Source organism: Lolium perenne, chromosome 2 (assembly GCF_019359855.2).
Source record: "Lolium perenne isolate Kyuss_39 chromosome 2, Kyuss_2.0, whole genome shotgun sequence".
Taxonomy (NCBI): domain Eukaryota; kingdom Viridiplantae; phylum Streptophyta; class Magnoliopsida; order Poales; family Poaceae; genus Lolium; species Lolium perenne.
Window position 1 is genome coordinate 313307792 of NC_067245.2, and position 17293 is coordinate 313325084.

General features: G+C 46.1%; 2 protein-coding genes across 2 annotated transcripts; both read right to left on the reverse strand.

Moving 5' to 3' along the window:
- Positions 1–2259: 2259 nt before the first annotated feature.
- Positions 2260–3600, reverse strand: LOC127330785 (putative F-box protein At3g20705). The gene is made up of 2 exons (XM_051356878.2): positions 2724–3600; positions 2260–2605 (listed from the first exon to the last, which is right to left on the reverse strand). Exons 1-2 carry the CDS (start codon positions 3543–3545, stop codon positions 2279–2281), a joined length of 1149 nt encoding a protein of 382 aa, XP_051212838.1. The 5' UTR covers positions 3546–3600; the 3' UTR covers positions 2260–2278.
- A 2216-nt stretch (positions 3601–5816) lies between these two features.
- On the reverse strand, positions 5817–10497 carry LOC127330784 (DNA topoisomerase 1 beta). The gene is made up of 16 exons (XM_051356877.1): positions 10323–10497; positions 9325–10113; positions 9020–9214; positions 8754–8834; positions 8433–8492; positions 8257–8351; positions 8009–8165; positions 7806–7931; positions 7590–7670; positions 7370–7460; positions 7151–7284; positions 6882–6950; positions 6708–6797; positions 6519–6622; positions 6269–6437; positions 5817–6104 (listed from the first exon to the last, which is right to left on the reverse strand). Exons 2-16 carry the CDS (start codon positions 10081–10083, stop codon positions 6036–6038), a joined length of 2280 nt encoding a protein of 759 aa, XP_051212837.1. The 5' UTR covers positions 10084–10113; positions 10323–10497; the 3' UTR covers positions 5817–6035.
- Between the last annotated feature and the right edge of the window lie 6796 nt (positions 10498–17293).

Genomic DNA, 17293 nt, shown 5'->3' on the forward strand with positions numbered 1-17293 from the left:
ATTGCAGAGAAAGCCGGTGATGTTTGTTTTGGTTAAGAGTGGATACGAGAAACAATTGTGTAGACAGATTGTATGAGGAGCTTGAGAGGGTTACTTCTACTATATGACGGAATATCTTTGACTCCTGGCTCACAACTACTGGTCTCGTACTCTTATTCATGTGAATAAATGGCAAGTGACAATCAACAGAGGGTTTGAGAAACTAAGAGTATATTTACTACTATGCTTCTTACACGAGACTACAAATGAGAGGGGGACACGATTATAGAACAATAAACTATCTTGTGTATACACTTGCTCTCTAGATTAAGTTTTGTAGATCTGCATTTGACTCAGATGGCATGTGGGATATACTTATGGCGACATACTTATCGTGATACAGTGTTACAAACATAAAATGAAAATAACACCAGCCACTCGACTATTTAGCCCCTACTGATCGTTTACAGCTATCTTTCTGTTACAGTGGGCAGATGCCCATACTCCGTATGCTTACCAGACTTACGTAACGAACCTAGTATTCTGTCCTATCTTAAATTTATTTATGTAGTCTGTGAACTGTAAACCAGATCCAACTTGCTCTGAGTTTCTGCATGCTCCCCCTATTCATTTGGTTTATGGCATCTCGTCCTCTTCATTCTAATCTTTGCAAAAAGCTATAGAGTTCTCCAAGTCATGCCTCCACATATGCTAACCCAATTTGTATGCTTATCACTTGATCAAATGGTACATCGATCTGCCGGACGATGGACAAGGCAATAGTTATTGCAATATGATTTGCCAAGCATCACAGCAGTTGTAGCGATCTGTGTTTTTGCTTAATAATTCCTTGTTAGAAAAAAAATACATTAGTACCTGGCTGTGCTAGAGTTGGCCGTGCTAAATGATGAGAGTGGTGTCAGCTGGCAGCTCCACAAAGTACATCAATGGCATGACTGATGGCGTATCTTCCTGCACAGGAATAATATAGTATATAATTTTAAATGAAAATGCCAGGGTCAGCGTTAGAGATACGGTTGTTCTTCTGACCAACAGAAGTATTTCTTGCGCTACTATTATGTATACAGCATCCTGACCGAATTCCCTGTCATTGCAGTGAATGAAGAAGAGTTTTCTTGAGCTTGAGTGGCTCCACATGGCAAAGTTCGTCGAAGCCTGCATTTAGCCACCCAAGCCTATATTCGTCATCCGGTCTATCTTTTAATGTCTCGAAAGACCCTTTTCTACAAGATTTTACTGGGTAGAACGGTGAGGCATCTGCGTGGGGGCATGAAACTATGGAATTGCTTCTTTCCTGATACTGATTCGTGTACCTGTTACTTAGAAACAAACCTATAACTCTACACGGTGAACTTTTCTGCTGATTGAAACAAAGAGTGTCAAATGTTTTCGTACCTTTTTGTTGGGGCACTTGGTGCATTTGTTTGGCGTGGTCATCACTTCTCGCTGCCAATCTGTTTGCCGTGTCTGGTGTGATTGGTGACGCACTGTGCAGTGCTGCTGTTTTTTTTTGTCTGAATTGAGGACCTCGTGCCCTCAATTTCATTGCCATCAAACTGAAAACACAAACACAAGATCCACAGTTTCCCAGGGTACAGTTGCTCAGTTCGACAAATCCACAACCGTTGCCCAATCAATGCAGCACAAGATAGTGAATGCTTGACCTAAACCTACAACTTTTTCGCGGAGCACCACTAAGTTGAATTCATCACGCTTTGTCAGCTTGGCAGAGGCTGCAATCTGTCAATCTCCACCAGGGGATCTGACGGATTATACATTGCAAAGTTTAGTAAGCTCGGTGGTCATGCTTGTTTGCTGGAATTTTCATCAACCTCTTCCCTTCCCTAAGTGATAACCGCGAGGATTAGAGTCGAAGGCTGTGCTTGGATCTCGGTGGTCCATGCAAAGAGTTTAGCGAATCTCATGCCTTATATCATTTCCCTGTGTTTTGGCCTTCTTTATTTTTGGCTTGCCGCTCTATGTTTTCACTCATTCTTAATCAATAAAAAGGCACAACTCCTATAAGAATGGGCAATAGTAATTCCAGGAACTTGTTTCAGAGCATTTTTTATCTATGCAAGAAGAATGGCAAGCACACAAAATATGAGAAATTGAGAAACACATAAAAATAAATATCAGCAGTGGTTGATCACGGTGGCAAATTATGAGATGAAAAAGGACCCCAAGCTTGATTCATAGTAAATGAATGTTAACCGACACATCGGATAGAGAATTTGCTTGAACATATATTATCAAAGAACAACTAACTAGTAGGTTATCACCAACGCCTATAAACACTCAATGCTTCCTCTGTCTTTACGTATGCGAATGTCCGACAGATACGGCCTCTTATATCGGAAATCAACTTCTCTTTGTAGCAGGTGTTGTCATGGACCGCAGTGCACTCGGATCTTTCGCCATAGTAGTAGTGAATGGTGGGCTTATGTTTGTACATGACCAGTTTATCGCCCCTATCCATGAGGACATAGTCGCCGTGAATGAAGTAGGGCTGCGCGATGTCTTGCCCGCATCCGGACGGACAAGAATATAAGCGGTATAGATGGATCCAGGTCTGCTCGTTCCTCTTACCCTCTAGAACCCACACCTGTAGCAATCACAATTTGTAAGAAGACAAACGGATTTGCAGATCAAATTACTAGTGTACTATACTACAGGCAGGGGGCATATATACAGAGTATGTGGTGGCCAGGGGAGATTCGTACCTGGATGGCGCTATACCCATAAGACGGCTGGCCGTAGGTAGGCGTTGCAATGGCGAGCCTGCGATTGACCTGAGTCAAATGGCGGATGGGTCTGGCCGGCATAGGCAATGGCTGCGTGCAGGTGACGCGCTCGGTGTCGAGGTCGAAGGACATGATCCTGTCCTCCGACCCCTCGGCGACCCAGTATGTGGCGCCGTCGAAGCTGACGACGCCGGCCTCCAGCCTGCATCTGGCGTAGGTAGGCGTCGGGACTTCCCTCCAGGAGGCCTCCCCGAGAGTGAACACCTGGAGCGTGTCCTTGGTCTTGAAGAAGCAGGGGACGTGCACCACCTTGTACTGCCCCGTCCCGTGGTGGTACCCGAAGCTGTAGGCCTGGTGCCAGCTCCTGCCGGAGCGGCGCGTGTTGTGGCGCCGGAAGAGGCCGTCGCGCGGCGTGGGCGGGAGCGCGAGGACGTCGCCGGTGGCGGGGTTGGCGAGGGTGATGGCGCCGCCGGGCTTGTTGTCGTCGCAGAGGCAGAACACGCCGTTGCAGACGCCGACCACCTCCGTGTGCTCGCTGTAAAGGTCGCGGAGATGCAGCTCTCTCGGTACGCAGGTGTGAGAGGAGTAGGACTGTTGGTCTAGGTCTAGGTCGTCGACGTCGAGGACGTAGGCGGAGTCCGTGGTGACGAGGAGGGGCGCGGTGTGGCGGCGCTGCTTCATCTCCGTGGTGTGCTGGTGGACGAGGTCGCGCCAGGCACGGCAGACCAGGCGCAGGCGCCGGCGCGACGTCCAGGGGAGCCGCTGCAGGATCTCCAGCACCAGCTCCGTCGGGATGTCCATCGATCGCAGCGGCCTTAGCCTTGCCTTGCCGACTAGGGCTGGATTCGTTCGTATTCTCCCCGCACGGTTGCTTTTTGGTGTGATGAAACGGGACGCGCAAGTCACCTGTCCACGGATCGGACTAGAGTTCGGTGGCAAGAGTTTGGTCTGGTAGACTGCCTGCCAATACTAGTATAATCATTTTTCCTAGACAAAGCAAATATATTTATATAGTGAAGAATATATATATACTAATTATATTTAGCTTTTGCAATAATGTAGTGCCCTAATGATAATACATATGCACACACAATCAAAAAAAGAAAGAAGAATTATACCAAAAAATATCGATCTATTCTTTGTAACAGCGGGCCAGACACCACAAAGACAGCACCAAATATCCATCTTCTCCATAACGACGCTTGCTTTCAGGAAGAAAACAATGCACAAACACCAGCATCGCCTTTATCATCGATCATAGATTTTTACTCAAAATTCACGCTCACAAAACAATGTCTTCAACAAGGATTGCCAGACATAACTAATTAAGGTTATACTTTTTCTTTTAATCTTGCAATTTTAGACTCTAAATTTCTCATGTGCTATCGGCCCCACCCCACTTGCCGATGCCGCTGCTCCAACTCACGGATCACCAAGCCAAAACCTCATCGCCACTAGGACTTCAACCATCATTACTAGTCTTTAGATTTCGGCTTCCATGCATACTATTCCCCGCGACTAACTTCACCGTGGGACTAAATACATGTCACACGATGGCAACAAATAGCGAATCTTGGCATCGCTCCCTCTGAAAAGAAACGGTAAAAAAAAACATGGTTGCGTGTGATTGAGCTCCATCCTATCCGGCAATCTCCAGACATGTCGTCCATTGGAGTTCGACCGATGGAGCCTTTCGAAACCCGACACTCCGGTTAGATCAATGAAGACATGCATCAAACATCATGGCGTGAGAGGGATCCTAGGACTAAACCCCCTTTATTCGAAGCTAGGCGGACAATCCCCACACCACCGTCCGTCTTCGGCCGCCAGACCCACTGGAACTATCATCATTTTTTTGCTCGATCGATTATCTAGCGTAGGAACCAAGGCCCTAGATGGCGAATCCTTTCTTTCCTCACTCGAATCAATAACAAGCTACCCGACGTCTCCGACCGTGCTTTTCGAATTCGGGTGACATTTCTTTTAGTTTTTCAAATTGAGGAACTTTTTTACAGCAATCCAACCTTTATTTAAGCTATGTCCATTCATGTCCAACAAGTCCTAGCATATACTTACAATATTAGGCGGCGCCTCAACCTTTTTTATTTTTATTTTTTAGGGGCTCGCTATAGGTCTCAGCCGAGATCTAATTAGATTTAATTTGATTGTTGTTGTATTGTGATCTGTGAAGGTTCGTTGTTTTTTGCCTTCGCATGTATCTTTAGCAACAACTACTTCTAGTTGGGATTCAAATGGGATGATGGGCCTTAAACAGGTTGTATAAAAGATAGTTGTAGGGTTTTGGTTGTCACATTCTCCTCACCAAGATGAACTTGAGGACGAAGAAGGCGACTACCTTGGTTCAGTGATTCCTATTTGACACTGAACATGCTCGTTTTTTGCCGGTGACTTAGAGTACTGGGTGGTGGTGCGGCGACATCATCAGAGATTCAAAAAGGGGTGGTTTAGAGGGGAGGTCAGGTGGTGGCAAACCGACATAGGTGGTAACTCGGCCAGGCCGGGGTGGCGAGGCGGCATGACAGCGCCACCGACCACGGGTGGCGGGGCACTTAAGCCAGCGGCAGTGGCGGGGGACCGGAGAAGGTGCAATGGATGCAATGATAAGGAAGAAGACACCGTGTTGGGCCTGACCCACTATCCCCTCCCTGCGTGCATCATGATGCTCGCGGACGCGTTAAGCATCAAACATCGCCCCTTGGTTTTGTTCGATAACTTCGATACCCCTATCCTCATTGTCCATTGTATTTTTGTACTCATGTTGTTGTTGCTAGGCCAAGCCCACTCGTGTCAGCGCGATATGGCACATAGTGGGGCAGCCAAGAAAGCGACTGTCATTTGACGGGTTTTTTTTCGAAACAAAATGACCATATTTAGTAAACATCATTATATTCTTATCTTGTTATATATCGAAGTACTTTTTGATTATAACCTACACCTTAACTAGACTCTCTTCCATATTACATTACATACGTAGTAGAGCTCGGCAATCGTAAGGTGGTGTGACTGCAGATCAGCAAAGATGAGGACAAGTAATAAAATGTGCATGATAATTAATGACGGGAGGTTCCTTCTTTCCAGGAGCTCTTCCTTTTCTAGCTGTGATTAGCGTCAACAAGAAGGGGGCTGGAAGTTGGATACAATAAAGTGGGGATTTTGCTCTAATTCTTCTTTAATCATGCTGAAATCCACTACCTCTTTTTTCTATCATATTTTGTTTTGCGGGACTTGTGCGGGCACCGCCTGCCACCCTAGCGTCTGACCAGGTAGCCACTAGAATCTGAAATCCGGGTCCACATCCATTGCCCATCCAAATTTTGCGAGGATTGTTTTGCTGAAAATCTGTCGTAAGAAGATAACCAAGCGAAACAGCTTATATTAAGGACCATAAAATGATATGTAATGCTTAATCGGGTCAACCATTTGAAATATAATCATGCGCCTACGACATCAACTAAGAAGCAAGAGGGTGCGGAGAACCCATAAAGGAAGCAATGGGGTGGTACCTTCTCAATAGGGACTTCGTGGGTTTTGCACCACGCCACGGTAATTCTAGGATCAAGGTAGTTGATCTTTGATGTTCCTAGTGCCACTGTCTTCAATTCGTCTTTAGTCTTCATATCGATTTCCATTTGCTGTATCCTGCTTTCGACTGAAGAGATCTTATTCACCAATCTGCAAGTAAACTGATGAGATTGTCTCCATGCTTTTACTCAGGTAAATACAAAATATGGTATATCTGTGATTGAGACGTACACTTCAGGGGTCAAATTTCTCTTTCGCTTCCCATCTTCATCATAACCTAGAGGTTTTCCTTTTTTTGCTTTCTCCAGGTCTACTTCCAACCCATCCCTCAGGGCCTGGAAAAAGGAACAAAATGACGACAGAATGTTAATCTATAGGGAAACATATATTTGATCTAATCATTTGCAGGCTGCAACAAACCTTTAATTCGTCAATCTTTTCATTCAGTTTAGTAATTTGGGAATCATGTGATTTCGAGACAGCACGCTGATGGTTACAGATTATAGCAACCTGCACAGTAAACGGGAAACAAATTTTAGGTTCAAGAATATTCATGATGCAAGTGTTTTTTTTATCAAGGGTGATGGATCTTACCTCTTTGTTTGCTCGCTGATAGACCGTAATTTTTTCAAGAAGGGTTGCGTCTTCAGTTTCTTTGTTCAACTGTAATACCAGCCCACATAAATATTTATTCACATCAAAATTATATTACAACATAACATGGTGCGTAGTCACAAGATTGAGACATAATAATGTTACACATTCATTTTTTGGGTAGATGAAAAATTGAACCATATAACGAGCTATGTGTGTCATTGATAACCAAAATATGCATAGTACAGTTAAGTTTGCATCGAACTTACTATAGTGTCCAAAGTTATGGAAGCATTGTATGTACGGAACACTTTTGCAGTAAGGCCAGGCATTAAGTCTTTTAGATGAGCATTTAGTTTATTTGTATCAAGCTTGCCAAAGACAGCCTCCCCCTTATGTTTTCCTACAAAACAAGTATAGAAAATAGATGAGAACAATTTATCTAGGGCAAACAGAGATGGACGGATAGGAAAGAGCATGTGAGTTACCAGCACAGAATTCCTTAATCGCCTGGTACACAGGTAGTTCAGCCTCTACGGTGTTCAAGTATCTAATAGAATCTTTACCAAGGAAGTCGAACTGAACAAGAAATTGAACATCAGATAACATTGAAATTAGTTTCTCATAGCGAGTTACCATCAAGAATAAAGAACGAAGATAATCCCCTTTACAAAAAAAAACTTCAAAAAAAAGAATGAAGATCAAGACCTGCAGTCTGTTAGGAGGAAGACAGGTAACATTTTCAACCTTCAGCGTACAACAACCAACAGTATCAGCCTCATCGTCATCCTGAAAAGGATTGAAATAGACATAACATATATCAACAAAGCTCAAAGCTAAATAGAGATTCACAAAAAAATTACAGTGCATTGCCAACAATATTTAAAAATATAATTCGATAACTATACGTCCAGTAGGATATACCTTTTCATTTCCCGCCCTGAGGGCTAGTTTATCTATAAGGTATGTTGCCACTGCAATTTGTTTTTTTGCCTGATCTTTGCTCCTGAAATCCTTGGTGTAATTCACACGTATATTGTGTATGTGATCCTGCCATCGCGATAGAAAGATAATTAAGGTACATGTGAACACAATACTTCCAAGAATCACAAAACAAACATCCCCACCTTCAGTTTCCGGGCCTTTTCGTATTTTTCCTTGTCACTTTGTCCCTTCAGTGAGCTGCTTGCCGCCAGGAAAACATATTTGCATTCTTTTTGGCTTATCGGATCATTCCAAAAGGCCAACCATGTAACAGTATTGTCATGTTTAACTTCTTTCCAGCTGCAGAACACATGACCAATCAAGAACTTATATGTGCTAGAAACCCTTTCATAAATATAGTTTAGCATGAAGAACTTTAATTTTAGCATACCTTTCTCCATGTATAGGACACACCGGGACTGGAGCTCCTTCTCCGATGTTTATTGTAATATCACTTGGTCGGATGCGTCGCTTCAGTCTTCCCATCTACAACAATTTTAATAGTGTATTAAAATGAAGGGCTTGATTTAAAACAAAAAAAGTGATTTAATGCTTTCTCATCTGCACCTTTGGATGTTCTCCTCGTCCCCTGAATAAGCCAGGTGGTTCTACTCTGAAATTGCCAACCTGAAATAAGCCAAAACTTTGTTTGTTATTGTAGAAGTTGATATTTTAATCTACAAACTTCGTGAAACTTGTGAAGTTTGGCTTCGGAGAAAATTAATATAAACTATATTTTGACATGGAGAGTAGTGAAGTAATCGAAGAAAGTGAACTAGGTTCTGAGAGTAGTGGCATATATGTAAAAGGCCCAAAGGGAAATAATGAACTGCCTATTCTATGTTCTACTAAAGCCTATTTTATATCAAGAGAATCATAAAAAGGGACCTTCTCTTTTACACCATCAACGAAAGCCCACATAAACTTATCATCTTGTTTCACTCTCTCTTCTCGCAATGCTTTCTTCTCCTGTGAATGAAAAGTTTATAAAGATCAAATACTTCAGATGACGGATGCAGGATAAACCTGCCTTCTCCAACCTACTCAGCTAGGTTTGGACTCAAAGTCACAGAAAAAAGCAACTGCCAGATTTTTGAGAGATCTGAAGAACAGAATAAGTTATACATATTGCATAAAAAACCATAAGAATCTACCTCTGTGGTCATCTGTTTCTTCTTCTCCTTCTCCTGAAGGTGCCATTCATAGATGGGTGTGAAATCGCAATGCTGAAACTTTTTGACAACATGTTTTGTACCAAGAATATTTCTCCAGTCGTTGAAGAAGTTGTTGGTAAACGTTTCCTTGGATGCATACTCTGTGTCTTTCATCACAGCAAACATGGTCGCGACCTGAAACACGGGTCAGCCTGATCAGTATATCATCCTCGTGGCTACGAAACTGAAGTTCTTAAAATAAAGCAATATAAACAGCTAATGTTTTCTCTATATATGTACATTACCTCCTCCTGTTCTGGAGTGAGAGTAACCGGTTGCCCATTGTAAAGCATCTGGACACCATGAGGCTTGTACGGAGGGGGGAAAAGAACACCATTGTGCACCAAAGTAGACCACTTCTTTCGACCTTGACAGGCCTCCGTTGTCTTTGAGAGCTGTGGATTTTTCATTGCTTTTCCTTTTTTGTTGTCCTTAGAAGATGAAGGACTCTTCTTCACAATATTCTTTGCAAGCGGGTCCTTTCTTTTTGAAGACTCGCCGGTTGTCTGCCTTGTTTGTGCTAGATGTATGCTGTCATTGCCATTATCCTTGCCCCTGGGTTCTCTTTTGGCACTTGCGGAGGCAGAAGAAGTACCATCCGAACACTTTGCCTTCTTAAGAGCTGATTGTGAAGTTGGTTGGCTGTTGCTATCGCATGGCCTTTTGATTGCATTGCTGATGTTGGGTAGGACTGGTTTGTCCTTGGAACTTGGAATACTCACAGATGATGTGCCACCCCGAGTAATTCGCAAAAACCGGGCAGCCAATGTCTTGTTATCTTCTGAATCTTCATAAGAGGCACTACCTCCACGTTTTGAAGCAGCCTTTTTCCTTAACCCAATTGGCTTGCCATCGTCTGAATCAGCATCATCCGACATGAGGTGATCAACTTCTGCTACATGAGGTCTTTTCAGGTTACTCTTATCACCATCCACCGTGTTACTCCCTTGACAACGTGGTGGAGCGTCATCGTCGTCTCCGTCAAACATAAATACTGCAGACATTGCCTCTTCCTCGCAGACCTCGTGAGTAGCCTGCAAGGCAGCACAATTAAACATACATGCAAATCGTCTAACACTAGGGACTCGCGCGTGCGGCACCAGGCCACCAGCCCAAACCCCCGCGTTCCCTGGATCGACATGGAAATTAACGAAACCGCCTCCTTCGAAGGCACCGCGGTGATCGTTGGCAAGAGAGGGAGGAACCGTCAGACAGGGAGGGAGAGAGAGGGGAGTAAACCCACCTAGCGTCGGTCCGGTGGCGGCTCTCACTTCCCTCCGGCGAGGCGTCGCTGGGTAGGATGCGTGGATTAGCTAGGGTTAGCGCTGCGCGGAACGCAGGTGCAGCTTACCTAGCTCCTCCACCTCCTCGCGTGACCGACTTCACGGCCTGCTCGATCGTGTGTTTATATCTCGATCCTTCACAGATACAGCGCGAGATTGATGTCGGTTTTTATCATGATTTGAGTCTAATGTTTGGAAACCCCCTGGTTTGCCTCCTTTTTCCTTTCTCTTATGAGTTTACATGCTTATTAATTTTAAAAACTAAAAATTCTGACTGCTAATGGCAAATTAATTCAAAGAAACAGAACGAATTCGTAAAATGTTAGCTATAGATTCAAAACACAGTTCAAGAAGCAAAATGAAAAATTCAGTGTCGATAGCGCCAATGGCCAAATTAATAGCCCAATTTAGACCGGATGCTATTTACATGCATATTTGTATTTTTTTTTACTTATCTATGTGTGTTAATTTAAGCTAAAATTTTACTGAATGATAGGTACTAATTTAAAGCTAAAACGTAGATGTTTTTTTCCACGTGCTAGATTTTTTTAATAACATTTAGACAAAATTATTAAAACTTGGTGCGCTGGGAGCACCACAAGGCCCGGTACACACGCCATATGCGGTTCATTACTCTAGGTAGAGTAGAGCTCATATTTTGTACACATAAGTATTGTGAGATTTTTCATATGAGAATCTATTCTTCTAAGAAAAGAACTTGGGTCTACTCTCTTTCTGTCTAGCTGATTTCATGTTTGGCATATTTTGGATGGAAAATCTAAATAGTTTCAAATTGAAAATCAACAAGCAAAGGTTTATGATATTGTGTTTATCTCCAACAACATTAGCAATCTACCTACACAAACTTGTTACAACCCTAGACGATGCCGGTCTGCCCAGCCACGATGTCAAGCGTTATGAGTTATGACCCATATGCGCCCTTCAACCGTGCTACTAAATTGAACCATGTAATATTGATGTTGATGGGATGAATTGGAAAAATGGATGATTGTGTCTTAAGGATGTGGTAGCACAAAATAAGATCTCGCTAACATACGTTTAAACCCTATTGTGACCGATTTTGCGGCCGTTAGACCATGCTAGTTAGAAATGACCTGGTCCCAGATGGGCTTAAAACCGTCAGACATAATGTCGTTCACTGACGGGCTTTAGGTGTTTCCATTGAGAAATAGGTCTCTCGTGGGCTGGTTTAGACATGATGGGGAGGACATCTATGATCAACGCTTATCGGGTGTAGTTTCGAGAGATTCCCGGCTCCCCGGGGACAAGCTCCAGAAATGACCAAAAAATGGTCTGGAACTTCAGTCCCGACATAGCAGAGAAATGATTTGGAACTTCAGTCCGGACATGAGGGTATATATTAATAGTTTATTTTAAACACTCGGTTGAGCCTTCGACACTAGGATTGCTGAGGAATTCAGCAGCTTTTTTTTCGAAATGGGGGCTGACCCCGGCCTCTGCATCAATCGATGCACGCAGCCTCTTTTATTACCCAGATAACATCTTTACTATTAAATGGGAGTTGGTCGTTTGACACTCAACGCGTTTGATGGTCGTCATTGAAAGCATCCTAACCGTCTAAATCACCCCCAACAATTCCGCACCCATCTGCACCGTCTAATTTGGTGGATCAGATCTCCCAAGTCACCTGCCTCTTTACACGGATTAATTCTCCACAGAAATTTAAGGTGCATGCCTTGTGGGTGTATCCTCCGTATAACTTCTGTCAATTATCTTCCGCGTATGGCCTTTCGCCATAGAGGAAAGTATGACCCGGACCTTCGTTTTCCGCTCGCAAAGTCGCAATACCATCTCCACGACACCACCACAGCCGCTCCCTTTCGCCGCCGCTCTTGCCGCGCAGCCGACCGCAGCACCGCTACCACCAGCCCCTACAGCTCCGGCACACCGACCCAGCGGCATCTCCTCCGTCTGCGGCTTCGCGCAGCCCCTCCCATCCCTAGCCATGTAGCTTCTTCCCCTCCTGTAACCACCACCGTCTCCATCTTCCACGTCGACTGAGTCCATCCCATCAGATCCATCTGCTGAAGTCGCGGCCAAGGCGGTCGGGAGAGCTCCTAAGCTCGTCTTCCGTCAAGATCGCTTGCATCATCTTCCCCGATGAGAGCCCTCACCCTCACCAGCGACGATGGCGGAGGCCTGCAACCCAGCGATGGTGGCGACCGCCATGGTGAACGTTCGCTGGAGTTCCGCCGGCGGAAGAGTACATGGTGTAGTTAGGGATCCAAAGTGAGATGGGCCAAGGGGAGCGCGAGAGGGAGACACTTGAGGATAAGGCGCCTTGATGATCTCGAGGTCTTCTGAGGTGACGGGGAAGGCGCCCGTGCCGGTGCCCTTGCCGTGCAAAGATGTTGCCGCCGACCGCGACTTACCTTCAAGGGAGATGGTATCCGTCTTTTCCTCATTGGAAGCGAATGCTTTGTTAATGCTGGTTCTGGTTTCATTGATCTCTATATCAAAATTTTAGAGCACGTCTGGATTTGCTGGTTAGGTATCTTCAGGTTCCTTCGTGGAGAGAATTTAGCAGGAGTGTTTTTCCTTCATTGTTCTTGAGCTAGCTTTCTTGCGTCGAATCCACCAACTGTTGATGGTTTGAGGGAATTAAAAAATCAATTTAGCGTGTGTAGGCTCTATACGCTAAGGTTTCAGCTTTCAAGTGTATCTGGTTGCACATAATCTAGCATCTGATGGGTTGAATATTCCCTTATTGGTCTTGTTATCTTGGACTGATCTTCTTCCCCCGCGTCGCTCCCGCGAGCGACCGGGGGCAAACCCTAGCCGCCGGCCCGCGCGTTCCCCTCCTCCCTCCCCTCCCCTCGCCGCCGCCAGGGCGTGCTGGCGGGCGAAGCCTGGCCAGCGACGGCGGCGGCGGGGCTCTCTCTCCCCCGCTCGGCGGTGACGGCGCGGGCAGGTGGCGTCGAGCGGCGGCGTCGTGCTGGCGAGGGGCACGGCGGCGCGGTGGCGGGCTCTCGTGGCGGCGCTGCGGGGTCTGGCCGACTGCGTGGTGGGCTTCGTCGGGCTGCTGCTGCCTGTGGCCGGCGGCGGCCGGGGCTGCCTCGATCTGTTTCGCCCCCAGATCTGGTGGGGTGGCTTTCGTCTCCTGCCCCGGTGGCAGGTCGGCGCCCCCTTGGCCTCGGTGCGCGGCCGTCTCGGCGGCAGCGGGCGTGTGCGGGTCACTCTCGCTGGCCAGCGTGGCGCTGGGCAGCGATGTGCCTGCGTGCGTGGTGCGTGCCACCGCTGGTCGGTGGTGGTGTGGCTGCGAGGGTCGCCTGCCTCTTTTCTCAGCCATCATCCTGCAGCGGTTCTGCCGCTGGGGCTGGCGGGTGCCGTGGCTTTGCAGATGGTGGCCATGGTGGTGACGCGTTCCCCACCCGTGGGGCCGTCGTGGCTGGGCGTTGAGCCCCTCTGTCTTGCCATCAGTGGCAGCGGACGCTGCTTTCGTCTGTACTGATGTGCCCCATGGTGTTGCAGATGGCGGCCACGGGTGCGGTCTCTTCCTCGATGTGAGGTGAGCCGTGGCAGTGGTGGTGGCAGCTTCTTCTTGCCGGTTGCTAGGCTCCGGTGTCGGGTTCTTGTCGGAGCTCTATGGCATGTTCAGCGCAGGTGGTCTATGTGCGTGCCCTCGGCTAGCCTACCCTTCGGGTATATCGAACCCGATGGGGTTGGGGTTGCCCTCGGTGGTGCTATGTCTTCGGCTACGGCGGCGACCCCTGCGTGCGGTGTGGGTGCTCCATGCCCCTCGGCTCATTCCTGTGGCACACAGGCATTGTGGCGTCGTCTCGGCCGCACGCGACCTTTCGGCCACACCGTCGACACAGTGGTGTCGGTGTGTAGTGTGGTCTCGGATGCGCGTTGCCCTTCGATTACGTCGATGATGCAGTGTCGCCGTTTGGGTCCCTCCGCCGTGTCTGGCAGGCTCCTCATTGTGATCGCTGAGCTTGGGTCGCGATGAGTCTTCTCATCGATCAACCGTCCCCCCAAAGGTTTGCGGGGTGGCCTTGTTCTTCTCCCCGCTCTTGTGTTAGTGTTGGGGTGTGTGTTTTTCTTTTTCTTCTCCTCTCTTGTAACCCCCGTGTACTCTGTTCATTTGAACCTATCTTGTAGAGGCTGAAAATGCCTCATAGGCAACTTTGAAATATATTCAGGTGGGGATTCGTTCCCCCCCGGTGAAAATTCAAAAAAAAAAAAATCCCTTATTTAGACTAAGTTAATGTACAAGATTTTCTACAATTGATAATTGCAGCTTACATTTCCTGGTATTTCTTTGTTCTTTATCTTCCTGTGCGAACTTGGCCCTCCGAACGCCCACCAAATATATTGCATCACCATCAGACAACAATATGCGTGTTTAATCACTGTACTTGACTCAGTTATCAGCTCGATATTGCACTATTAAATCCTTTCTTAGGATATGTTTGAGCTTGGAACTGGGGAGGCATCATTAATCCATGCACATAGAACATAATTTATGTGTTTCAGACTCCAGTGAGCTATAGGGATAGATATGAGGCATAAATTTGTAGAAATAGATTGGGTATTATGGGAATTTGGAGATGTGCAACCTGTGGCAAAGGCACAAGCCAAAACCACACAATAGCGTGTATGCTATATACATTTGAGACAATTGCAAGACTAATATCATTCGCAATTTTTGTAAAGCTAAACACTAAGAATATAGCATTCATTGTTACTTGATATCATCAACTGAATTTTTTTAAAAAAAATCGGTTGGCTGTCATGTGTTATTTCGTTTTTTGACAATATTATTGTTTTGCTGTTGCTCAAAAACTTGCTTCTGTCATGGGAAAGACTATTTTCGGCTTGACAAAGAAAAATATTGAAGCATCGGGTAAGAGGTTAATCATGGAGATAACAATTTGTTTTCTAGGCTGTAGATTGGCGGAAGACGTATCTTATTGCCTTGTCCATAAGAAATGGCATATCCTTTTGAAGAGAAGAGCAACACAGCCGAGGTAACCATCATGTATGATCGCACTATTCCATTACATTTGGTATATTATATTTTATGAACTAGATGTATCCACCACTGAATTTAGCCGTCGCTAATTGCTATTTCATTTTGGAGAAATGCGCCAGAGCCAGCTATATAGAAAACTTTCTATGATACTACAACTTAGATCAGGAGTCTAATTGTTAACTCTCACAATTTTGATATTGTACCGGTGAATTGGAATATATATCCATATGCAACACTATCATCTTTCTTTTGCTGCAAGTATGCACTTCTATATATATAATATAGTGACCCTCTTAATAATGATAACCAAAGGTGTCAAATAGCCATATACGGACACCATTGCATCGAAGCAAAAAAAAGACATGCCATGCATGGAAAGGTGGATAAGGAGACGGACAATGGGGAGAAAGAGAGCCAAGATGCCAGTGGAGAGCACTGTAGTTGCCAGAATAGGATGTTATGTAGGATAACGTTGCATAGAAAACAAAAATTTTCCTACGGCGAACACGCAATCCAAGCCAAGATGCAATCTAGAAGACGGTAGCAACGAGGGGGTATCGAGTCTCACCCTTGAAGAGATTCCAAAGCCTACAAGATGAGGCTCTTGTTGCTGCGGTAGACGATCACTTGCCGCTTGCAAAAGCGCGTAGAAGATCTTGATCACGATCGGTTCCGGCGCCACGAACGGGCAGCACCTCCGTACTCGGTCACACGTTCGGTTGTTGATGAAGACGACGTCCACCTCCCCGTTCCAGCGGGCAGCGGAAGTAGTAGCTCCTCTTGAATCCGACAGCACGACGGCGTGGTGTCGGTGGCGGTGTAGAAGTCCGGCGGAGCTTCGCTAAGCTATGCGGGATGTGGAGGAGCGGGCGGCTAGGGTTTGGGGAGAGGGGGGCGCCGGCCACTATAGGGGTGCGGCCACCTTGGTGGTGTTTGAGGTGGCCGGCCCCCTCCCCCTTGGCCCTCATTATATAGGTGGAACCCCAAGAGGTGGTGTCCAAGTCTTCGAATAAGACCCGAACCAAAAACCTTCCATAGGAGGGGGAAACCTAGCCCAACTAGGACTCCCACCCAAAGGTGGGATTCCCACCTCCCATGTGGGGGGTGGCCGGCCCCCTATGGTGGAGTCCACTTGGGACTCCACCCCCACTAGGGCTGGCCGGCCATGGAGGTGGAGTCCCTTGTGGACTCCACCTTCCTTGGTGGTTTCTTCCGGACTTTTCTAGAACCTTCTAGAACCTTCCATAGAACCTTCCGCGACATTTTATTCACATAAAATGACATCCTATATATGAATCTTATTCTCCGGACCATTCGGAACTCCTCGTGATGTCCGGGATCACATCCGGGACTCCGAACAAATATTCGAACTACATTCCATAATTCAAGTACTACCATTTCAACATCCAACTTTAAGTGTGTCACCCTACGGTTCGAGAACTATGCGGACATGGTTGAGTACTCACTCCGACCAATAACCAATAGCGGGATCTGGAGATCCATAATGGCTCCCACATATTCAACGATGACTTTAGTGATCGAATGAACCATACACATATATTACCAATTCCCTTTGTCTCGCGATATTTTACTTGTCCGAGGTTTGATCTTCGGTATCACTCTATACCTTGTTCAACCTCGTCTCTGACAAGTACTCTTTACTCGTACCGTGGTATGTGGTCTCTTATGAACTCATTCATATGCTTGCAAGACATTAGACGACATTCCACCGAGAGGGCCCAGAGTATATCTATCCGTCATCGGGATGGACAAATCCCACTGTTGATCCATATGCCTCAACTCATACTTTCCGGATACTTAATCCCACCTTTATAGCCACCCATTTACGCAGTGGTGTTTGATGTAATCAAAGTACCTTTCAGTATAAGTGATTTACATGATCTCATGGTC

What these genes read in the sequence shown, in the direction of transcription:
- LOC127330785 (XM_051356878.2), bottom strand. Translation starts at nt 3,545, where the DNA reads ATGGACATCCCGACGGAGCTGGTGCTGGAGATCCTGCAGCGGCTCCCC. An exon ending in ATGGGTATAGCGCCATCCAG is followed by an intron (nt 2,606 to 2,723) that starts GTACGAATCTCC and finishes TGATTGCTACAG; the next exon opens with GTGTGGGTTCTAGAGGGTAA.
- LOC127330784 (XM_051356877.1), bottom strand. Translation starts at nt 10,083, where the DNA reads ATGTCTGCAGTATTTATGTTTGACGGAGACGACGATGACGCTCCACCA. An exon ending in GACGAGGAGAACATCCAAAG is followed by an intron (nt 8,352 to 8,432) that starts GTGCAGATGAGA and finishes AAATTGTTGTAG; the next exon opens with ATGGGAAGACTGAAGCGACG. An exon ending in GATTAAGGAATTCTGTGCTG is followed by an intron (nt 7,285 to 7,369) that starts GTAACTCACATG and finishes CTTGTTTTGTAG; the next exon opens with GAAAACATAAGGGGGAGGCT.